Source organism: Micromesistius poutassou, assembly GCF_964030765.1.
Source record: "Micromesistius poutassou genome assembly, chromosome: 11".
Taxonomy (NCBI): domain Eukaryota; kingdom Metazoa; phylum Chordata; class Actinopteri; order Gadiformes; family Gadidae; genus Micromesistius; species Micromesistius poutassou.
Window position 1 is genome coordinate 2,260,520 of NC_140281.1, and position 24,314 is coordinate 2,284,833.

Consider the following 24,314-nt stretch of genomic DNA (forward strand, 5'->3'; position numbering starts at 1 on the left):
TTAATAATAACAATAAGTAACAAAGGCCTCCTGAGGGGTATTCCATCAACCAGGCTAAGCGCAAAAGCCGGGCTTATTTTGCTTAGCCGGGCTTCTTTCAGCTAGAGTTGCATTCCATGAACATGACTTAAGGGAATCTCCGCTAAGTACCAATGGCAATTTATCTGACCAAACTGGTCGGGAGCAGGTTAACTGTCAGACTAACTTGAGCGGTGTTTCAGAGAAATCCATCTGTCAGCAATAATTGTACCATCAGAAGGTTCCGCCAAGCCTAGTCCTCACAATTTTGTCATAATTGTACATATATGAAATACAAACAGCGTATATTTTCACTAAGGGTCTAAGATTAAATGATGCAAATGAAATAATTCAATGAATTGCTATCTATTGTTACTGTGGCTATTTTTTCAACACATTTTTACACAAATCTATGTATTATAGCGTAATCTGGAATCAGCGGCTGGGTGAATGGTCTAGCACTTGCCCTGTGATACGCGTGACCCGAATATTTCATAGTATTCTTGGCGTTGGCTTCATTTTGTAATTCCCTTTATTAATTTTATGAATTCCCTAATTAAGAATATTCAAAGAAATGGAAAATAAATGGCATGAAAAGTTATTTTGATTTCTCTAGTAATCCTTCCTATATTACTAATTACGTGGGGCTTGAACCCTGGACGACTGGGTGACGAAGTCCGACACGTTAACTCAACCCTGCTTTCAAATCTATGGTCAATATTAAATTAAAATATGTTACACTTAATACTACTTATGCATTCAACAGATCGCCGATTTGTGCCAAGCAGCCTCCCTGTTTCTATTAATGGTTACAGTGTTCCCTTTTTGAATTATTATATGCTTGTACTCCTCATAGACCTCCACAAGCAGCTTCAGTTCGCCGCTGGAAAAGATCCCGCTCTGTCCTTTTCGGACAATTGATCCATGATTCGACATTCACGGTTATGGGCTGGTTACTTATCTCGTCAACGCGCGTAATCCAGGATAACGTTAGCCTGGCTTGAACTAACCTGAGCAAGGCGCGGCTGAATTGCGTTGATGGAACGGCTTAAGCCTCAAGTGGAAGTTGGCGCTAGTTCTAACCGGGCTTAATCAACTAAGCGCCACTTTCGTTAGCGACTTTGATGGAATACCCCCCTGTTCTCTTTACACAAGAGCTGTGGTAATTTTACTGCAACAAAACCTAGTAGGCTCATGCATAGTTTGAATACATTAAAAGTGAAATGTTGAAACAGTAGTTTGTAGTTTGGGGCAGTTAAAAGTGCATCAATGAGGGTCTCTGTGAGGTAGGGTATAACCAAGGGGTGGGTACCCTGCTGAAAATACTACCCCTAAGACTAAAATGATTCTGCAGGAACCTGTGGATTCTGATTTTTATGAATGTAATTGTATTCTTCCCTCTTCCCCTTGCTCAGTTTAATCTAGTGTGTGACAACAGCAGTTTAAATGAGGCAACACAGTCCATTTACATTGGAGGACTTCTGCTTGGAGGGCTGGTATTTGGAGCAATGGCTGACAGGTATTAAGACTCCTTGTGGCTCTTGCTTCTCACATTATGAAAAAATATATATTCTGTATATATGCTGTACAAATATTTCCAATTTTATGATTTGAGTAAACATGTATCCATTGGAATAGCGTAAATTCGTCATATTTTGTGTGAATGAATCCATTGTTCTTCCGTTTGATTTTTGCAGGTTTGGCCGTCGGAATGTTGCCCTACTCAGTTTGTTTCTCCAACTCTTGTTTGGTATTGCCTCTGCTTTCTCACCAAACATCTATGTTTACATTGCACTTCGATTTGTAGTTGGTGCTGCACTTTCTGGCGTTTGGATTAATTCATTTGTCATAGGTAAGTAGACGACCTGTCCTTATTTTTTACTAATCAGGTCAATTCAGTTAACTGTCAATGGGAAGATATTGTATTAATTATGTATTATTACTAACTTAATAAGGATTAATACATTAGTCATTGATAAGTAAATTATTTTAGAATTTAGTAGAATCTAGCAGTAAGATTGCTATTATGTTCTTATTCTTCCCTTAACTTTTATATCATATGCCAGGGACAGATCTTTCAGTGAAATGACTTGTATTTTTGATGTGTTATTGCTTTAAAGGGGTGGAGTGGACCTGTACCTCAAAACGGGGTTTTGTCAGCCTTTCTGCACTTAGCTTTTACTCTGTTGGACTGATGATGATGTCAGGCGTTGCCTATTTTGTCCGTAATTGGAGGATTCTACACCTGGTGTTCTCAAGCCCTCTGATCCTGTTACTACTAGCTGTATACTGGTCTGTGAACCCTTCTGTTCTACAGTGTAACCCTGAGCCTCTTACTTCTAACTATCTTAAGTATATCACAATGTTTATCATGATTATCATGTCACATTGACATTTCGTGCTGCACTTTACCACAAGGGAAGGCAGTCTCATAGAAGTACCGGACCTTTATGAAAACTTTCAACCTTTAGCTTTTTGAGTTTCAATTAACTATAACATAAAAAAAATATATATATAAAAATGCACCACGAAATTTCGAAAGCTTATAAATCTGCAATTTTCTGCGACCCCAAGTGGGGTCCAGATCCAAAATGTTTGGAAGAAATTTTGTACTTCAGTGATTTGTCCGATTTAGCTATGTTTGATCTGTATGATATTCCAGGATCATGCCTGAATCGGCCCGCTGGCTTTTGACCCAGGGCAGGGTGAAGGAGGCGCAAAAGGAGATCCTGAGGGCAGCCAGGGTGAATGGAAGAACAATCTCTGAGGCCATGCTCAGCCAGGTGAGCTACCTATGCACCACTTTTACCCCCTTCAATAGCAAACACATCCACGGTCAATAAGTATGCTTGCAGACATCAAAAATAACCTTGATGTTTCCTTGTTTAGTTGGACGCTGACTTGGAGACTAAGAACATATCAAAAAGCGCAGGCCTGCTGGACATTTTCAGGGTGTCATATTTAAGAAAACGTGTTCTTGTCATGAGTTTTATATGGTGAGTATGACTGTTGAAAATCACTAATCAAGACAAAAAGATTTGTGCTACAGCAAAATGTAAATGCATATTATCAATATTTCCGTCAATATAACTTTTACCTTGTGACATCACTTCTATTTCTAGGTTTGGAGCGAATCTGGTGTACTATGGAATCAGCCTAAATGTTGGCAGTTTTGGCATGGATATCTACCTCACTCAGTTAATTTTTGGCCTTGTAGACATTCCCGCATGCATTGGCAGTGCTGTACTCATTGAGCACTTTGGGAGGAGAAAATGTCAAGCCGCGACTATGTTCTTTACTGGCAGTGCTTGCCTTGTGATGCTTGCGATTTCAAAAGGTAGCTACTAGCCAAACCTTCTGCAGCCTAATATCAGCTGAATGCATATTTATACAGCATATGTAATGATTCATTTTGACCCCCAGACTTTCTTGCGGCTATGACAGTCATCGCTTCACTTGGAAAGTTTGGATCCAATGCTGCCTTTTCCGTCATCTATGTTTACACTCTAGAAATATACCCGACTATTGTAAGGTAAGACACAACAAAAATACATTCAAAAGTGTAAAGTGTAGTGCAGATGGATAGTATTTCCTATAGAGAGGAAATGGGAATGTGTGTGTGCTGGCTATTGTAGAGCAACTTCTTGGTTGTTAAACAAAAGCTTATCGTGGATTTCTGTTGATTGTGTGGTGGGGTTGTGAAAGTGTTTCCTTGTCATTTAAAATCAATGTCTTACTCAGTATAGTTTGAGTGTTACAAAATAAATGTCCTTTATAATATCCATCCATGTTTTTTCTTGCTGTTGTTTCTGTCAGGCAGAGTGGGGTTGGTATAAATTCCATGTGTGGTCGTATCGGGGCCATAGTAGCTCCTCTCATCAGACTACTAGAGGTCTACCACCCTGCCATCCCCATGGTGTTGTATGGCACCATTCCCTTAATAGGCGGGTTCCTCTGCTTTCTGCTGCCTGAGACCCTCAATATGGAACTCCAGGACCAAACAGAAGAAAGGTCAGTACACACATGGTGGTTTTACAACAACGTACATGGAGTGAGCATGAGGTTGTTGGTTCGAACCCCCAATGTCTGCAGCAGTCTAGCTGTAGGTATAAACCTTAAGCAAGAAAGACTTAATACTAAAATAATAAGTCAAGTGTGAGCTGGCAAAAATACCATCTTTTATTAAACACAAAAACAAATATTACCTTATTAAAATGTGTCATTTCTGTTATTTTTAGAAAACCACTGGATGGGAGTTCTGATACTGAATTCCCTTGCAAGCCAGTTGAATCAACGGAAATAATTGATTCTCAGCAAAAATCGTAATCATTTTCATTGTTCAGAAACAGAAAATCTCATAATAAATTATCTGGCCACTCTGAAATCATACATTTAAGTCACAGAATAGTTACTGATTTTATTGAATATGAAAACTTAGATCTGCAAAATTATTAGACATACTTTATAAATATATAGTTGTAAGATTGACAAAATTGGTTCTTCTCTGGATAATTTTAAATAGCTACAGTTTGAGAAGAAACATTGCACATTATTACATTTAATAATTCTTACAACAAACGCAGCCATCACAACCAATGTACACACTGAAGTAAAATCATTGACATGTTTCTTCAATCCATGTTGTTGTCATGGTAACGATCATGTAAGCCTTTTTGAAATGAAAAATAAATATCTTGTATACTACTAGCTTAAAATAAAGTACAATTTCTCAGTTCATTCCAGAATCATTAACAATGATACATTTTAATAATTCTTTCTCCCTAGTTGGGATGCCCGTCTCCTGCAGCGGGCGGCATAGGCCCTCCTCTGCCAAACCCCAGAGTCAGCCCTAGCCCTGGGGGTGTGGTCAGGGACCACCTCCATCGGGGCCCCCACCAGGTTCCACTGGAGGGGGGCGTTGGCCCTTGGTGGTCCCCAGCCATCCGTTGGAGCTCATTCTCTGCCGCCTGACGCCTGACGGCTGGCGGCTGGGCCAAGGATGGATGGCGCGCTGCCCCGCCCATCCACAGTCCTCGACCAGCCTCAACTGCCCACACTGTTGCGGCGCGAGGTCAGCCCTGCTCCACAGCCACAACGCAGGGACGGTGTTCTACCAATTTATGCTCCCTTGCCAGATTGTGCTACCGTAGCACGACTCGATAGCAGTTCTATCGAATCATGTTACCCTATCAAAAAATGCTACCTTATGTGTTCGGTATTTAATCTGTGGACCTTTATCAAACTATGCTCCCACTACAGAATCACGTTATTTTACACCACATCTCACACCATGTACACTGTAAGAATATGGGGAGCGAAAATACTTACGGACCTCTCCACAACATCAAAAATGTGCTTAACTCTGTCTGCGAAGGTGTTTCTTGACAAACTGACATTTTGAAAAGTCTGTATCTGGTAGGGGCCCACCTGCTCACGCACCTTTAGCATTCACTGCTACAAAAATGCATCCTCTGAAAAATACCTGGAAGCTTGGGCGATTTCCTCAGCCACAATAAAGCTAGCTTTCACTGCTGCGTCATTTTGGGCTGAGTTTTTGTAAATATATTCTGCTGTGATTTCAGTCTGCCTTTTAATTCTTGGACAATTAGAAAAATAAATTGCAGGCTTCATTTAGCATACTTGGCGCCGTGTTTGGTGCCAAAAGTCAAACGTAAATTGTATTCCTTTATCACCGACACTGCCTCATAGCACAGAAGACATATCGTTTTTTCTCCTTGAAGCACAAAAATGTATTTGCTACTTTCATTAAATTGCCTTCCCTCTCCATACTTTTTTCTCTTGTACATTTTGGGATTATTTGTAGATTTAGAATAAGATTAAGGTCATTTAGTTTCGATCACCAAAATCTGGTACCTGGTACTTTTTTAGTCTCACGTCCGTCCGTCTGGCCGAGCCCAGCACCCGGCACCTTTTAAATACTAGCATCAGCGTTCAGTCAACAATAGTGATTGATTATTGAACATGGCAGGATCAGCACGCCAGAACACGTCGTGGACCGTGACAGAGGTGGAGACGCACCTGTGTGTAGCCCTGTCTGTGTCCCGTGGATAAGGTATCTGCATTTTCGCACAACGTAACGTAACTGCAGTTTCACGCATGCGTGGTATGATGACCCACATTGAAGAGGTACTTTATTCTAGATGGAAACACGTGCCTGGAACCAAACCAAGTTGAGCCACACTAAGTCATTTGTTATTCTTAGAAAACCACTGGATTGGAGTTCTGATACTGAATTCCCTTGCAAGCAAGTTGAATCAACAGAAATAATTGATTCCCAGCAAAAATCATTTTCATTGTTTAGAAACAAAACGTAACGTAACTGCAGTTTCACGCATGCGTGCTATGTCGACCCACGTTGAAGAGGTACTTTATTCTAAATGGAAAGTCGTGGCGAGTTGAGCTTGTACTGTCGGTGGAAAAGAGGCATTATAGATAAATGCCGATTTGGAAACACTGCAATCTAGTGGCAGGATGCCGTTATATCGTGGGTCGCATTGTGGGAGATGCATTAAAAAAAAAAAAAAAATACATGTTTATTGAAGACGCAGCTTAAACCCCCAGGCTCTCCTGCTCCTGGCCCCTGAGAATTTTGGCAGCTGTTCACCGCTGTCCTGCCCTGCCAGTTTTCAGGCTATTCCTGCCGGCCACAAAGGGGCGCCGCGCCCCCGTAACGCAGGGTGTGTTGTTCTCTATGGGCACGACCGTCGGTCTCCGTGAGCTGTTGACCATCATGAAAACGAAGGTGAAAGATCTAGCTATCTACGAAAGTAGTACAGAAACTTTCATTACAAGACTTTCGTTGGGATAACAAACATGTGTTCAGCAAAATCAAGAACGTTTTTGCACTTGTAAATAGTTAATCGCGTTTGTAGCCTACACTCAGATGTCGTCTGCTCCTTCTTGCATGGGAGTGGCTTGAATAAAAATAGGCTGCAAATTATTCTAAAGAGGTCTACCCTCTGCGTAGTCCCGCCTACTCGAACCAAGAAAGCCTTCTTGACGAAGACGGAATATACCCCCTCAGCTTTACACAGGGAACACAGTGAAATTGCAGGGTGTTTCAAGCCGCACCCGTACCGACATGGCTAGTGTAAAAATGCCTATTGTGTAACCCCCACACAATGTCTCTGCCAGGAGGGCTTTGAAAGGTCTAATGCCGCTTTTCCACTGCCAGTACCAGCTCGACTCGACTCGACTCGCCACGCCTTTTTTGCGTTTCCATTGGCAAAAAAAGTACCTGGTACTGTGACATTTTTTAATTGTAATATTCCCTAGCGATACATTTTTACTGTAATACTCTCACATAGTCATATCCAGTAGCACCAAGCATAGTTTAGAGGTAATTTCCCCTCCTAATCGCCTGAGGGCAGCACTGAACACATTTGACAAAGTTATAAAACATTTACACTAGGGGCAGCAACGGACACACACAGGAAGTGAGAAAACCCAAAGAAGAACACCTGGGATACATAAACTCAGACTCCGCCTTTGGAAGAGAGAATCTCTTGGGCGGCGTATCGTAGATGTAAAGCTTAGAGACGCTCCGCGCGTGTTATATACCATTCCTCTCCTTTTGTTTCATAGACGATAGACAATAGACCAATAACCTTAACCAAATAAAGTGAGTTAAAAGCGATCCTGTCTCGGCGGCCTTTCCTGGACCAAAATCCACAACAGTACCTATTACCGGGTACTTTTTTTTAGTACTACCTCCGTCGAGGTTCCAAGCGTAGTAGATACTTTTGTGTGATGTAAACAGGCTGCTGGTAACTGATTGGCCAGCGGCTGTAAATGGGAATAATCACTCAAAGTTAAGTTGTGTCCGGCGTGGTTGGAGTCCACGAACCCGCTCCCGAGGGGGACACTGATCAGCGTTTCGCCGTGTGTGTCGCTCCTTTCCCGGGGCTAGAGTTAGGCTGCGCGTGGTTGTGTGTGTCCGGCATGGCTGGAGTCCACGGACTGACTCCGGAGGATCAGCGTTCCGCTGTTTCGTTTTAGTATCGTTCCTTTCCCAGGGCTCGAGTTTCGCCTCCATCAACGTTACCGTATGACAACAATAGATGCGCAGTCATTGCGCTTTTTATTTTATTTTATTTCCCATCATAACCTTTCCCGGGAATCAGGAAATAGTCTTGATCAGATTCCGATTTCCCTAATGACGACCCGCCCATGGTGGAGAGGTTCTTTTCTACGACCCGCCCACATTGAAGAGGTACTTTTTTAGATGGAAACGCACCTGGAACCGAGTCGAGTCGAGGCGAGTTAAGTCGAGTCAAGCTGATACTGTCGGTGGAAAAGCGGCATAACAAATAAAATTTAGACCCTTCCAAGGATCCTTTTTCGGCACTCAAAACCAATGTCCACGCCTGTGGTCGTCGCAATATGAATTATTTTTCCTCTCCTCTACTTCCATCTCAATCATTTCAAGTGGATTTTTCATTTGCAATTTCTGCCCTACAACAACTTTCTCAGATACTTCAGGTTTTTTTTTTTTTTTAAGAAGGTCTTGAAATTAAATCGGTGGCTTTCCCAGACGTACCCCTCCCAGAAAAATCCGTAAAAAAATTAATAATAATAATACTTGCAACAAAAATAACTGGTCCAGCCACACAGAGATGTGTTGTGTGCCATGTGCATGGAACCGGGCTACGTTTGCTAGCATGATATACATTTGTGAGAAGGTGGAACCCTTCCCCTTCTCACTGTCTCATAACAAAAAAACTATTATCATTATTATATTATACTAGAGTTTCCGCGTCCGTTGCCCACGCTCAACCTCTAGTTGTAATTAAACCCATAGCTATAATGTGGAAACCCCAGTCGATAATGTAACAAATTTCTGAGCGAATAATATAATAACATTTTGCCTATAATGTTACAACGTATAACATTTTGGTTCACCTACTACGTTTTCACACATTTTTGCCGCATTTGTATATCAGGAGATTCGACCCTGATGGTGATTCACACTTGATGCTTTATATGCGGACATCAATGTCGTTTAGACATCAGTAGAATCAACAGGGGTTTAGTGGGGTGGGCTTGCAAGGGGCGGGATATGACGTAGGGTCTAAGTTTGCAAGAGGTGGGGTAAGTGTGGCCGCTGTAACTGTAGTTTGTTTTGATTTGACCATAGACAAAAGGAGGCAGACCGGGCAGAACTTATCACGATCATCTTAAATGTTGCTAAAATGATGCATCATATATTCCGTTGCATCGACAAAAGCGATCGATGAAAGACAGGAGCATGAGTTAGAGACAAATAGAAGAAACGACAAAGACGAAGAAAGGCATTGTGAACAACTGCGTTACCAGAGAAAGAGAGCAGGACCCTATAATGTTCAGCTGAGTGTTGTCAGTAATAATAATTAACAAAAAACATTTTCTATACGTGTGCAGCTGTGAACTCATGTATTGTAATTTATTGTATGATGTGTACTTTTAGGGTTATGATAAGACCTATCTTTTAGCTTCCACCACGAATGACTCAAAGCAGTGCCAACAAAAGGTAACAGGCTGATTATCATTTAGGGCGCCACTCAATGACATGCAGAAGCGTCATCAACATGCCCACTCAAGTGGTGTGAGAAATACAGACTTTCTACTCCTCATTCACATATAAGGTAATTTACATTTCCTACGGAGAAAATACTACCTCAGGGGTAGTATTATTCAGGAGATTTTCAGGGTACAAATGTCAGGATATGTTGTTCACACATATGGCCCATCATGTTGTCAGACGTGTGTCTGACAGCAGCTAGTGTGTGAGCATTTTATGACATTATAAAATGAGTCAATTTATTGGTTATAGGGGTAATTGTTAAATGGAAAGTGTAGTATACTATGGATGCAAATCAATTATTAGCTTTTACTGTTATTCAGAGCTCAAAGTGCAATGACATTTAAAAAATGCATGGCAACTATTGGTTAGTTGAAAATAATAAACAGCTGATAATTGTGTTCATTTTCAGAAGCACCTTAGTGAAATAAACAACAAAATAAAGTGTAACAACAGCTAAGGCAGCAACCTACCTAACTATAGTGAAATTTAGCACAGGCTTGTATGGGGGAGAGGGAGAAGGAGGGGTATGAGGGCAAGATTGTACATAAACGTTCTGGCATGGGCGAGCGCGTTCACAAGGATTTAGTAGCGAGTTGGATTTAGTAGCAAGTAACTCGAGTTGAAATATATTACTTAAGTTAATATTACTTGGTGCTATGGTCAAAAATTAATGACAAAATTATGATTCAAAGTTACATACAAAAACCAAGTAACACATTAAATAAAAGGTGGTATTTTGAGTAAAAGTACCAGAATAGTAAATAATAGGATAATACATCTCTTAGTTAAAGTAATCCTTTAACTAAGGGTAGACTAATGGACCCTTGAATCCTGACACAATTTCAACGAAGCGTGAGAGAGTTCTGTTGGTTCCCCCGGAAAAATAACAGAATGTCACAATTGATTAAAAGGTGTGCGTTGGCACTAGTCTAGTCCGAGAATTGTTATTCAGCTGGCTCCACTGGAGCTTTGGAGTTGTTAATCTAAGATAGAGATAGTGGCTATCAGGTTAAATAGCTTACTATGGCAATATTATTTTATTATTACTAATATAGCTCATGCACTCTGCTGTAGAAAGGTCAATTCATCTCACAGCAGACATTATAAGCACCACATCCAGGACAAACCCTTCAGGACTCAGTGGAAAGTGGGAATGTGGATGAGCTGTAACAAACTTGCTGCTGGATTTGCAGTTTTGCAACTAATTTCTTCTTCCTAATCTGCTTCCAGCAGGCCATTACTTATTCACACACAGGAAGGGCTTCATTTGGTATCATTATGATCAGTTTTGAACTTATCCTCGAGGAAATTGGGGGATTTGGATTCTTCCAGAAACGATTGACAGTGTTAGTTCTTCTTTTGAACATTTTAATTGGTGCGGAGACCTTTCTTTCAGTTTTTACTGGACAGAACTTCCCGTACCACTGCAACACTGACTGGATAATTGGCATTAGCCCTAACTTAACATATGAAAAGCAACTCAACCTTACCATCCCCGCTAAAGAAGATGGGGGGTATGACAGCTGCAAGATGTTCACACCTGTGGATTTGGATTTGGAAACGATTGAAGCATACGGGATTAATAGTACCACAAATTGCAATAAAGGATGGGTTTACAAAACGCCTGAAAGCACTTCCAGTTATATGACAGAGGTAAGCGACTGAAACTCAAAATTTGCTTTTATAATCCAGAAATGTTGTTTCAGTCACAGAAATTTGTCATCAAATGTTTGACATTGATAATATATGATATTAGTGTAATCATTAATCCTTGTTTATTAAAAGGTACACTATCTAATTTCCAACCACAAGGGGCCTGACCTATACTTACTATGGAGATTCAGAAAGTAATACAATCCAAGTCAAAGTCATTGTCTTTATTTACACAATGTAAACTCAAGTATTTGGTACTTTTGGAGTTAATCATAATCATGATCATTTTGGTCAATATTGAAATCACGATTATTCAAACGATTATTTTTGATATGAAAACATGATGCATTTATCCAGCATTTCTCTCCCCAAAAAATCTTTGTAACAGAACTTTTAAATTTCCCCTTAAAAAATGTCACAAAATGTTCAAATCGAAAATGTGCAAATTGAAAAAATTGTGCAAAAATGTATCCAGCAGTTCAATTTGTATAGAACATTTAATGAATAAAACAATTTTTTTTTAATATATATACATTTATATTTAAAAAATGTTTCAATTCGATTGTATTAGTTTGGAGATCGTTTGACCCAAAATCGCGATCAAAATTTGATTAATCGCACAGACCTACTTTATTAGTTGTTTCTTAGTTTGTTGATGTTGCTAATGTGTTAATTTATAATAATAATATAATATAATCCATCTTGCCAGGCTTCAAGTTATACATTTGTGTCTGCAGGCAACTGCAGATTCAGTTTTTTTATTTTTGTATTATTCCATCTTCCCCAGTTTAATCTAGTGTGTGACGACAGCAGTTTAAACGAGGCAACACAGTCCATTTACATTGTAGGACTTCTGCTTGGAGCGCTGGTATTTGGAGCAATGTCTGACAGGTATTAAGACTCCTTGTGGCTCTTGCTTCTCACATCACGAAAAAAAAAAAAAAGTATATATGTTATACAAATATTTCCAATTTTATGATTTGAATAAACATGGTAAATTAAATATGTAATGTAAAAAGTATCCATTGGAATAGTGTAAGTTCATCATTATATTTTGAGTGAATGAATCCATTGTTCTTCCGTTTGATTTTTGCAGGTTTGGCCGTCGGAATGTTGCCCTACTCAGTTTGCTTCTCCAATTCTTGTTTGGTATTGCCGCTGCTTTCTCACCAAACATCTATGTTTACAATGCACTTCGATTTGTAGTTGGTGCTGCACTTTCTGGTGTTTGGATTACTACATATGTCTTAGGTAAGTATACGACCTGACCTTATTTTCTTCTAATCAGGTAAATTCAGTAAACTGTAACTTGGAAGATATTGTATTAAGTAATAATGATTAACACATTAATCATTGATAAGTAAATTAGTTTAGAATTTAGTGGCTTCTAGTGGTAAGATTGCTATCTCGTTCTCATTCTTGTTCTTCTTATTCTCTGTTATTTACTTTTATATCGTATTCCAGGGACAGATCTTTCAGTGAAATGACTGATGATTTTTGTTGTGTTATTGCTTTAAAGGGGTGGAGTGGACCTGTACCTCAAAACGGGGTTTTGTCAGTATTTCTGGACTTTGCTTTTATTCTGTTGGACTGATCATGATGTCAGGCGTTGCCTATTTTATCCGTAATTGGAGGATTATACACCTGGTGTTCTCAAGCCCTGTGATCCTGGTACTTCTAGCCGTATACTGGTGTGTGAACCCTTCTGTTCTACAGTGTTACCCTGAGCCTCTTACTTCTAACTATCTTAAGTATATCACAATGTTTCTCATGATTATAGGGTTAGCCATTGCCATTCCGCGATACACCAAGTGATATGTAATTTTCTTTTGTCTTGAATCATTCACCGCAAGGGAAGGCAGTCTCATAAAAGTACCGGACCTTTATGAGAACTTTCAGCCTTTAGCCTTTGACTTTTAATTAACTATATAATTAAAAAAAATTAAATTAAAAAATGCACCATAAAATGTATAAAGCTTATAAATCTGCAATTTTCTGCGACCCCAAGTGGGGTCCAGACCCAAAATGTTTGGAAGAAATTCTGTATTTCAGTGATTTGTCAGATTTAGTTATGTTTGATCTGTATGATATATACAGATATATAGTGTAACCCTTAGCCTCTTACTTCTAACTATAATCTTAATTATATCACAATAGCCTATGTTATCATGTTTTAAGTAATTTACTTTTGATATGAATCATTTACCACAAGGGAAGGCAGTCTAATAAAAGTACCAGACCTTAATGAGAACTTTCAACCTTTAGCTTGTTAGTTTAATTTAATTATAAAAATGCACCATGAAATTTCTAAAGCTTAAATCTTAAATTTTCTACAACCCCAAGTGGGGTCCAGACCCAAAATGTTATGAAAAATTCTGTACTTCAGTAATTAGTCTGATTTAGTTATGTTTGATCTGTATGAAATTCCAGGCTCATGCCCGAATCGGCCCGCTGGCTTTTGACCCAGGGCAGGGTGAAGGATGCGCAAAATGAGGTCCTGAGGGCAGCCAGGGTGAATGGAAGAACAATCTCTGAGGCCATGCTCAGCCAGGTGAGCTACCTATGCACCACTTTTACCTCCTTCAATAGCAAACACATCCACGGTCAATAAGTATGCTTGGCAGACATCAAAAACAACCTTGATTGTTTCCTTGATTAGTTGGAGGCTGACTTGGATACTAACAACGTATCAAAAAGCGCAGCATGGTTGGACATTTTCAGGGTGTCATATTTAATAAAACGTGTTGTCGTGATGAGTTTTATCTGGTGAGTATGACTCATACCTATTTTGAAACTCTATTGAAGATCATTAATCATGACAATAAAGATTTGCGCTACAGCAAAATGTACATGCATATGAACAATATTTCTGTCAATATAACTTTTACCTTGTGACGTCACTTCTGTTTCTAGGTTTGGAGCGAATCTGGTGTACTATGGAATCAGCCTAAATGTTGGCAGTTTTGGCGTGGATATCTACCTCACTCAGTTCATTTTTGGCCTTGTAGACATTCCTGCATGCATCGGCAGTGCTGTAGTCATTGAGCGCTTTGGGAGGAGAAAATGTCTAGCCGTGACTTTGTTCTTTACTGGCAGTGCTTGCCTTGTGATGCCTGCGATTCCAAATGGTAGCTACTAGCCAAACCTTCTGCAGCCTAATATCAGCTGAATGCATATTTATACAGCATATGTAATGATTCATTTTGACCCCCAGGCTTTCCTGTGGTTACGACAGTCATAGCTTGTCTTGGGAAGTTTGGATCCACTGCTATCTTTTCCGTTGTCTATGCTTACACTGCAGAAATATACCCGACTACTGTAAGGTAAGACGCAACACAAATACATTCAAAAGTGTAAAGTGTAGTGCAGATAGATATGGCCATAGAGAGGAAATGGGAACGTGGGTGTGCTGGCTATTGTAGAGCAATTTCTTGGTTTAACAAAAAAAAGAAGCTTATTATGGATTTCTGTTGATTGTGTAGTTGGCTTGTGAAAGTTTTTACTACACTTAAAATCAATGTCTCACTCAGTATAGTTTAGTGTTACAAAATAAATGTCCTTTATAATTTGCATGTTTTTTCTTGCTATCTTTTGTTCCTGGCAGGCAGAGTGGGGTTAGTATAAATCTCATGTGTGGTCGTATCGGGGGCATACTAGCTCCTCTCATCAGACTACTACAGGTCTACCACCCTGCCGTCCCTATGGTGTTCTATGGCACCATGCCCTTAATAGGCGGGTTCCTCAGCCTTCTGCTGCCTGAGACCCTCAATATGGTACTCCAGGACCACACAGAACAAAGGTCAGTACACACATGGTGGTTTTACAACAACGTACATGAGGTTGTTGGTTCCAACCCCAATGTCTGCAGCAGTCTACCTGTAAGTATAAGCCTTAAGCAAGAAAGACTAAGTACTAAAATAATAAGTCAAGTGTGTTCTGGCAAAAATACCACCTTTTATTAAACAAAAAAACAAATATTACCTTATTAAATGTTTAATTTCTTTCTTTTTAGAAAACAACTGGATGGGAGTTCTGATACTGAATTTCCTTGCAAGCAAGTTAAAGAAATGGAAATAATTGATTCTTAAAAAATCATATTCATTTTCATTGTTCATCAACAGCAAATCTCAAATAATAAATTATCTTGCCACTATGAAATCATACATTGAGGTCACAATGACCTCAAGAGGTAAATATGTTATTGAATATGAAATCTTAAATCTGCAAGATTATTTAGACATACTTTACAAATATATAGTTGTTAGGATTTATTAAATTGGTTCTTCTTTGGATGATTTTAAATAGGTACAGTTTGAGAAGAAACATTGCACTTCATCGTATTTATCATTCTTACAACAAACGCAGAAATCTCAACGAATGTACACACTGAAATAAAATCATTGACATGTTTCTGCAAGGGAGTTGTTCAGTCAACCTAAACCATCAATTGTGTTAACTAATCTTTACATGTAGGCTCTAACAGGTGAATCAATCCATGTTGTTGTCATGGTAACTATAATGTAAGCCTTTTAAAATGAAAAATAAATGTCTTGAATACCACTGCCTTTTAATTAAGTATGCATTGACGCACCACAGTTTAGATCATTATTACCGTCACACTACTTTTAAATAATGTGTTACGCCTCAGATTCATCGACAGTAGTCTTCAGGAGCCATTGGGTCTTGTGTTGTGTGTGACCGAAGCCCTCGTCGTAATTTCCTTTCCTTTTAAACAGCTGCTGGTAGTGAAATATGCAGTAGTAGCTGCCATGCAGAGGGGTGTAACTTTGGATGCTACAATAGGACACAGGTTGTCAGTCACCTATAGTTTATTATCTTTATTATCCAGTTGAACTGAACAGTCCACACTGAGATCACAGATTTAGCTGTGTTCACTGATATCTCAGTTTATTCTAAAACCATACCACCATAATTAATAAACGTCAAACAAAAATAAATCTGTACATTTTCCGGATTTAGAGTTGACTCAATATGATTATCTCACCTTAACCTAAAGCTGTGAATATACTTATTATGAAGTAATTATAAATAAAAAATGTTGAATAGTCTTGATAACGCTTTGTTTGTTTATAGTATTGAGTATTGTACCCATTACCTCACCTTAGTGTTTTCTTGCAATGCTTACAACAGAAACACATTTTGTGAAAAATGTGTTTGTCTGCCACAATTTTCTCCATTGGATAAACAGGTTTCAAGCAAGCTGAACACATTTCTTGACTAGATGGTTGAAACTGTTGAGGGATAAATAAAAGCATGTGTGATATGAAAAAGATTACCTATGACCCAACTAACAACAATCAAGAGTAAAACCACCAAGAGTATTTTGTTTCAAATCTGGTCCAAAAACATCCAATTACAATTAGTTACCAATTATTACCAAAAAAGTCCAATTACAAAAACAAGTTAAACTATCTTTAAAATTACACAAATAAACGTGCCAAACAATAAAGAAACTACAATTCTTAACTCCTAATGGCAATACAATGCAACCTACAGTATGACTGAGGGAAAGAAAATGGTTGATAATCTTTTATTGATTTGTGAATAGATACATACTATGTTTTTCTAGTCTTTAAGATAAATTTGACCTCTAATGGGAATAAAGCCTTTGGTATATCTGGTGACCTGACACATTATTTGTGAATGTTTTTTATATGTTTATCATCTTTAAAAACCAAGGTCTACTATTGATGCAAAGCCAGATTTCAGGGTATGGGGTCAATCACGCTGATCTTACATTGTAGTGTAAAGGGGCTATTTGATGGACTGATATACAAGAAGCCCATCTGCGAACTCTAACGCTAACCCTGTTTTGTAGTGAGCTGGACCGTCACATTTTAGGTTTGTGTTTGTCTTATTTCGTATTTCTCCTCTGTTTCCGGGCTGTATTGACCGGTGGGGCACTTCGTAGTCACCATTCATTGCAATTGTGGATCCTCACGGCAGCCTCAATAGAGATGAAGGCAGGTGAACATAGAGGACTAGCTCTCTGTTCTCCTCAGACTATGTCTGCTGCTAATTTTCCTTATGCACTTTCCCCAAAGACTCTTTGAACAGGCCTGATAAACCTGCAATGTCTGAGTCTGATTTCAAAGTTGAAACAGAATACAGAGCTTTCTTTATGGCATCCTCAATGTCTAGAAGACGGGCCAAAGTCTGTTCCTTCAGGTTCATGATCTCCTCACTTGCTCTTTCAAGATCTCCAAAAACATGGGCCCTTGACCTCTCCACTGGCTGTTCTACCTTTGCTGGCTTTTCCTTCTTGTACTGAGCTCCTTCAACCCAAGCTGGCACCTTCTCAAATATCCTCCTGAGGGCCCCAACATCCACATCGCTGGTGTCCTGTTCCATTTCTTCCACGGTATTGAGAATTTCCTGCAGTTCTTCTTGTTTTCGCAAATTATCAAATATCTCCGTGGCTGCGGTGATGTTTCCTCTGACGATCTCATCCATGTGAACGGACAGCCTCAGGCGCCTTTCCTCTTCTGTCTCCATTTTCACTTTCTTTTTTCGCATCACAACTTGGTTATTTGACTTACTGCATGACAGATGTGTAAGTTGTTGCTTGGGTGTCACATTGTCCATAGGCGTCTGTTTGGATATTGTGCCTTTGTTTTGGTTTGCTTTCAATCTTTTTGGCTTGGTAGGTGCAGTTTTCAAGGAAACCTTAATTGCTTGGTCGAATTTCTTAAGAGACTCTTGGAAATCGATTTTCTCTTCATCTACTTCCCCATCAGTAATTTCAACTGGATTTTTGGTTTGCAATTTCTGACCTATACTAGCTTCAACAACTTTCTCTTCAGGTTTTTCCAAATCAGAAGGACTTGAAATTAAATTGGTGGCTTTCCCAGACATACTCCTCTCTGGCACATCTCTACTTGGTATTGATACCCCGAGACATTGCTCTTCCCTACAATGTATTTTCATCTCAGCTACCGCAGTACTGTTTTCTATATCATCCCTATCATCCCCTTTCAACCTTAAATGCTCAGGTTTAGGTGGAATGGCTGGTTTAGGACAAACCATATTGTTTTTTGAGGTGCTGTGTTTTTCTGGGTCTTTGGCAGTTTTATCTGGGCAGGCTAATTTTGCATTTAGTCCATCCACATCTTCAGTGGCCAGATTGACCACTGCTACAGGACTAAATGTATCGTATGGTTTTGGTTTAGATTCTGTTGAAGAGCTGAACTGTATTTCTGTGGCCTTAGAGGAGGCCTCATCCGCATTTTTCATGCGTTTCTTTTTTGATTTGCTTGATGTTTTGTATATCATGGCTGCTCTAAAATCACCTCTGCTGACATTAACACTTGATCTTGCCAAGGAATCTAAGGCTGCTTGAAGACTACCAACCATTTCACTTTCTTCTTCCTGGCCTTTTGTTGCAGAACTCTGTGCTGACATATTCACAGCTTCTAAATGGAGAGAATCTATCTGGAGAGCTCCAATATCAGTAGAATGCTTTTCTTTAGACTGAAGGTCTGCAGGTCTAATATGTTTGGTTTGTCCTTCTGACTCATGTTTTGTGGCAATGCTGGATTCGGATGTAAATGGTTCTCTTTCACAGAATATCTTATCATCTTCCATATTCTTTTGAGAGATTCCTGGTTGTATTTCTACAGTCTTAAGATCAGATTCTACTCTATAAGTTATCTGTTGCTTTGGGTTTTCTTGACTTAACGCTTGTTCCTTCTCTAGTGTTGCACGATGTAGAGCCTTAGCATCAAGTGTAACTTGTCGAAGACTATGGATTGCAGCTTGAAGAATTGATATTTCATCTTCATAATCTACAGCCTCAACTAACTCAGCTTGAAGGATCACATCCTGTTCATCGGCACATAGAGTTAACTCTAGTGGAGCTGTCCTGAAGTCACATATCTTCGGTTGCTCCTGAGGGCTAGACTCATTCAGGGTGTTTGGCACCTGACATGAGGTGGTCCTGTTGTCACATATGTCAAAAGACATCCTTCCTTCATAATTGATGTCTTTACACATGTTTGAGCGGTCAGCATCATCATGCGTCAGTTGTTTTGATTGGACACAGCTTTCATTTGCAGACAACCTGTTTGGCCGTGCATTTTTTTCTACTGTAGCCTGCTCTATTCCCCCTACATCCCGTTGATGCTCTCCTATTTTACCATCAGGGTCCATGTAGACTCCGGATAGTTCTTGCTCTGGGGGATCTGCCTTAAGAGTCTTCAAATACTCGTAATCACCCTTCTCAATGCAGTTCCTGAATAGTTTCACGTTTCCTTTCATCTGCACATCAGGTCTGAATGATTCTGTGACAACTCGATCCTCATTTGATGCCAAGAGACAGCTTATGGTTGATTTCACATCTCCTTTTATAATATAATGGATGTTTTTTAAATCCTCAACCATTGTAGGTTCTACTCTGTTTGTCATTGTAGAATGGCCTTGGGGAGGGCAATAACTTTTTACATCTCCATCCGCGTAATTATTGAGAGAATACACAGTAACGTCAGAATATCCATTCTCATCCTCTTGAATAATCACTCCCTTACTGAAAGAGTTGTCCTGGATAAGCATATCCTCTATAAGCTGGACCACATTGACTGTTCTCAACTCCACATCTTGGTTGGGGTTGAACTGACACTGGTAGACAGGGGTGTCGACAACGGTCAACTCCACATTTCCTTGTTTATTTTCCTTCAGGTACATAACTTGAGTCTTCAGCTTTGCCCTTGGCAGCAGCTGCACAATGAAGTTCTGAGCACCACCATCGGCCACATCATCGGAGTTCACCTTTGGCCCGGTTTGGGAGAGAAGATATTTAGCCTTTTTAGCTAGCATAGTCTCGTTCACTTCAATAATGAACCCATGTGAATGTATTGCTCTAAAATGATTGAGGGTATTTAGTGTTTCATTAATTCTCTCCACTGTTGTTTCAATTTCTTCATTGTTTTGGTGCTGGATCTTATCAAATGGCATTGAATCAAAGAGATGGGCTCTGTTTTTAACATTAGCTGTAAGTGAGTTCTCAGTTGCTCTGCTGGCTTCAGTAAGGTCAATGTTGGGTGAGGTGTTGTTTTGAGGGTTGGCCTTCTGAGATGGTTCTCGCTCCATGTTTTTTGTTATAAAAGGGTTGTTTTGAAAAAGACTTTCACTTGTATGGACTTCCATAAAGGTTGGCAGACATTGTGAAGTATTGAGGCTTGTGGACTGGTTCTCATAAGGGGCTTGCATTCCTTTGTCATGATTCAGATTTTCGGAGAATTCACTGCTTTTGCGTTTATTCTCTTGTGTGCTATTCTTTATTTTCTGGTCTTGCACCATTCCACTTGTGTCCTTCGATTTACCTTTGAACTTTTTTGGACTTGACCATGAGGTCTCCACCAACTGCCTCTCAAACATCCTCCTGGTGGACTGTACATCTACTCTAACCATCTGTTCCTCGCCCTCTGATTGGAGATCAGGGACCTCCATTGTGACCTTGGTGCCATCTTCATGAAGCTGCAACCTTGGCTGATCAAACAGGGCAGATGTTCTCATGATTTCTTCTTTTTCAGCTGGTCCCTCTTCTGAAGGCTGGTTGGGGGCGTGGTCACCCTGGGGGTTGCTCACTGCACAGTTTTCAAACATCTGCCTTCTGGAGATGACCTCTCCCTCATATCCTTTTTCTCCAGCTGTCTCTAAATCGAGAAACTCAGCCAGTTCCTCATCCATTACCCCTCCCAGAGTCTTTAGCTCTGGGTGAGTGTGTTTGAGAAGTCTCCTCAGCTCACATTTCTGCCGCTTCTGTTGCAACATTACTTTGGCAGGGTGCGATGGCATGTTGGGTGTTTGGACGTGCCCCCGAGAGATGTCTCCTCCACCCCCTCTTGGCCCAAGGCCGTCCAAACGTGGTGGAACCAGAATGTCTTTTGCTCTTTGACCGTCCTCGGCCATCTTGACTGGACAGTAAAGCAGAAGTGTCAGTGTCCCATATGTGTCATCCTTGTAGTCAATCTGACCACCATGCGAGGGATCTTGAGTCAAGTTTATACGTTACCATGCCAACTCAGAGGAATGCCAAGTGCCAGGGTTAGAAAACCAACACATGCCCAGTGTGCTCAGTATGACAATTAAATATCACATCAGTCATGATGTTGAAACTTACCAAACTTCTCACATGCATTGCCATGTTATTGTAATGTTATTGCGTAGTCCTAAAAACTACTACCACCATATTTTACCATGCATCATTTTTAAGGGTTTAATTTTGCTTACCTTGATTGGTTTAGTTCGCTTTGCACTTTCTGACTGATCTTTTGCCTGCAAGAAATCAATGAGTAAATGTTCTCATACCACATAGTCATCATACTTATCTATCTGTAGAACATTTTAACAGAAAACCATCAGCCTCTCATAATGCCAAAGTTAATTTATGATTATCCTCGAAGGATAATTTACTGCAATGGAGGAATGTTGCACATATGCAGCATACTTGTGTGTGTAGTGTGAGAATAATGAATTAATAATTAACTGGACTATACAACCTGTAATACCTAAGGCATTGAGCCACATCTTTTATTCAATGTGATTCTAAGATGCATGTCGTTAATGAGCGGGTGGGCATGCTTGCACAGGGATGTCTGCAAGGCAAACCCAGATCCTATCAACCGGGAATCAACCAGCAACCGTCCTATCCCTCCATCTGATATCTAAGAATGGATCCAACTTAGCAAATCACAACTTACAAGTTGTGTATTGTTGCTTCTTTGTGCCACAGCCCTCGTCTGGGAGAGGTAAAGTGCAGATATGGCCTTCACAGAAATGGGTAGCGTCTCCCTGGTCGGGCTAAAGGATCTCTTTTTATCATCTGGGAAACATACAAAAATGTATGTTAAGGACATGAATCACCTTATACTTTACACACAGTTTGCAGGGTAGGCCTACACTGTGAACAGTGTCATTACCTTTGAGGAAAGCATTAAGTTTAACTATGGAAATTACATGAACATCGCATCATGAATTATGCCTGGACAGTAAACATCACTCCATCATTTGTTACCATCTTTGAAGGGTCTCTAGACTAATCTGTCGGTAAAAAGATCCAGGGCACCTCGAATCAAACCCCGACAGGAAGCTGCTTCAAGTTAACATAGAGGCGGTATTTTCTGTGATGGTCATGTGACTAGGTGACGATTGTCTTGTGAAATTCTTTTGGAAATAACTCACATCCAGCTGAGCAAAACCATAATCATCAAGGACAGAATAAATGGCTTTACTGAATCCACTCGGTTCCCCAATTCACTTTGGATTCCCATCAGCAGACAGGCAGTAGCAAACAGGAGTTGCTACGGTTGCTATGTCAATAGTCATTCTTGTTTTATTCTGCCATTGATTCTTAACAGCTGTCACATGGGTCACAAGTTATAAATGTTCGCCACTTGTGGAGTAGGCAGGGAGACACCCGACTCTTTTGACACTCATGCTGCACATACACAGACACATACACCCCCCCCCCCCCCCCACACACACACACACACACACACACACAGACACACAGAATCTGTCTATATTGTAGTCGAAAGAAAATTGTCTTCTATCCTTTCTTAATATACGTAATGTACAAAATAAAACCTATGCCTTAAGACAGTTGCCAGACATCAAAAGACATACTAGTTGCTGTCAGCTGGAATAAATAGGTCAAATTTTGACCTAACACAAGTTTTTATTCCTTATATAAATGGCAAAATACTGATATTTGATATTTTATTTAACAATAGTGATTTCATGTCAAGCTAACTATTTACACTATACATGACAAATACAAAACAAAGCAGTCCTATAGATTTTCATGTAATTAGCACTGTAACTCTTCAAGGAAAATACAAAGCTGCATAGAAATACATGTTAAATGTCAAAACCACACGTTCCCCATTGTATGCTTTCTGGGAACCAACCTAAATCCTGATTACTCACAGAGTTCAACGGCTTTCCGATCCCTGTCCTCTCGGCTCGCGTCGAAACCCCCGCGCAAATGTATCCGCTTATGAATATATATTGTCCATTCAATTCAATTTCAAAAGGGGATCTGATGAACCTTTACGTATGCTACCCTGTCACACTATAGAGCGCTCTGCTGTGGCCCATCTATCTCCCGTGACGCCCCTGCCTTTCTAGTCACGTCTGATAAAGAGACAGCTGACCCTGATATAGTCCCCTGCACCGCACTCTCTGTAGCAAGAAGTGACCTGGCTATTTGTGTCATGGACCCGTGAACAGCCCAGCGGGCCAGCAACAGCAGGTGGTGTCAATCACTGTGCACCACCCACATGGTGACAAGGCAGTTCCTTAAGCTCTTCCTGTTTACTGCTGACCTATCGCATTCATTTGCTTGTTGTTGTTGATGAAAATAAACATATTTCGGTAGGTTATGAAAACTGTGAATGAGTTAGCCCTGTGCTGCAAGAATTATAGAATTATTACTCTGCTTTTTACCTTAACTGACTCATTTTCACATTCTTGACAGACTGTTTATTGAAAGAGGGGGAGCAAAAAACTTGTAATTCACTTAATTACTGATTTCAATAATCCAGGTTTGATACCTGGGGGACTTTACTCCATTTTCACCCATACCTATATGTATGGCTGAGTAGGAACAATAGTTTGTTCGTTTTTACCGTAATGGGATGAACCAATTCCTTCAAGGTCAATGGCACCAATAGATTTTCTTTGTTCTCTGTTGTTACTTTGTTGCTTCTTAACCACCTGAAAATACATCATTAACAAACATGTTGTGAAATGCAAATATTCAAAATATTATAAATGATATTTTTATATATTGTGCATTTGATTTTAGCCTTTGCCATCAGACAAAGCTAAAGATCAACATATCTCTTACCTCCTGTTCTTTTGTGTTAGCATTAGCATTGACATCATTAGCCTCAGCATCAACATTAGCATGTCCATCAGCATCAGCTGAAGGAGCAGCCTTCTTCCTCTGTGCGGTCTGTCTCTCTCCTGCGTGTCCATTCACCACTGGTGTGGCGTTGGTCATCTTGGCTCTGGAAGGCAGAGTCCAGCTTTCCGCTCT

The 24,314-nt window shown here is 40.0% G+C and overlaps 5 protein-coding genes across 5 annotated transcripts in view; 2 read left to right on the forward strand and 3 right to left on the reverse strand.

Annotated features, from left to right (window-relative positions):
• Positions 1–1,526: 1,526 nt before the first annotated feature.
• LOC311355891 (solute carrier family 22 member 13-like) lies at positions 1,527–4,996 on the forward strand (the record flags this gene model as incomplete). The annotated part of the gene is made up of 7 exons (XM_084475706.1): positions 1,527–1,537; positions 2,194–2,310; positions 2,681–2,801; positions 2,908–3,014; positions 3,141–3,308; positions 3,835–4,029; positions 4,918–4,996. 7 exons carry the CDS (start codon positions 1,527–1,529, stop codon positions 4,994–4,996), a joined length of 798 nt encoding a protein of 265 aa, XP_084331832.1.
• Positions 4,228–14,576, forward strand: LOC311355892 (solute carrier family 22 member 13-like). Its single transcript, XM_084475707.1, has 4 exons — positions 4,228–11,264; positions 12,314–12,515; positions 13,685–13,857; positions 14,155–14,576. Exons 1-4 carry the CDS (start codon positions 10,880–10,882, stop codon positions 14,391–14,393), a joined length of 999 nt encoding a protein of 332 aa, XP_084331833.1. The 5' UTR covers positions 4,228–10,879; the 3' UTR covers positions 14,394–14,576.
• A 612-nt stretch (positions 14,577–15,188) lies between these two features.
• Positions 15,189–16,539, reverse strand: LOC311355170 (LIM domain-containing protein 2-like). The gene is made up of 2 exons (XM_084474897.1): positions 16,376–16,539; positions 15,189–16,048 (listed from the first exon to the last, which is right to left on the reverse strand). Exons 1-2 carry the CDS (start codon positions 16,528–16,530, stop codon positions 15,892–15,894), a joined length of 312 nt encoding a protein of 103 aa, XP_084331023.1. The 5' UTR covers positions 16,531–16,539; the 3' UTR covers positions 15,189–15,891.
• A 737-nt stretch (positions 16,540–17,276) lies between these two features.
• Positions 17,277–23,436, reverse strand: LOC311355169 (xin actin-binding repeat-containing protein 1-like). The gene is made up of 4 exons (XM_084474896.1): positions 23,201–23,436; positions 21,973–22,094; positions 21,503–21,547; positions 17,277–21,186 (listed from the first exon to the last, which is right to left on the reverse strand). Exon 4 carries the CDS (start codon positions 21,179–21,181, stop codon positions 17,291–17,293), a length of 3,891 nt encoding a protein of 1,296 aa, XP_084331022.1. The 5' UTR covers positions 21,182–21,186; positions 21,503–21,547; positions 21,973–22,094; positions 23,201–23,436; the 3' UTR covers positions 17,277–17,290.
• The window catches only part of LOC311355894 (uncharacterized protein), a gene marked incomplete at both ends in the record, with an annotated part of 2,377 nt that continues 959 nt past the window's right edge, over positions 22,897–24,314 (reverse strand). The window contains 3 exons of the mRNA XM_084475709.1: positions 22,897–22,910; positions 23,902–23,989; positions 24,123–24,314. The exon at positions 24,123–24,314 is cut by the window's right edge and continues 246 nt beyond it. Of these exons, the coding sequence (XP_084331835.1) occupies positions 22,897–22,910; positions 23,902–23,989; positions 24,123–24,314 (294 nt within the window). The remainder of the gene's footprint in view (positions 22,911–23,901; positions 23,990–24,122) is intronic.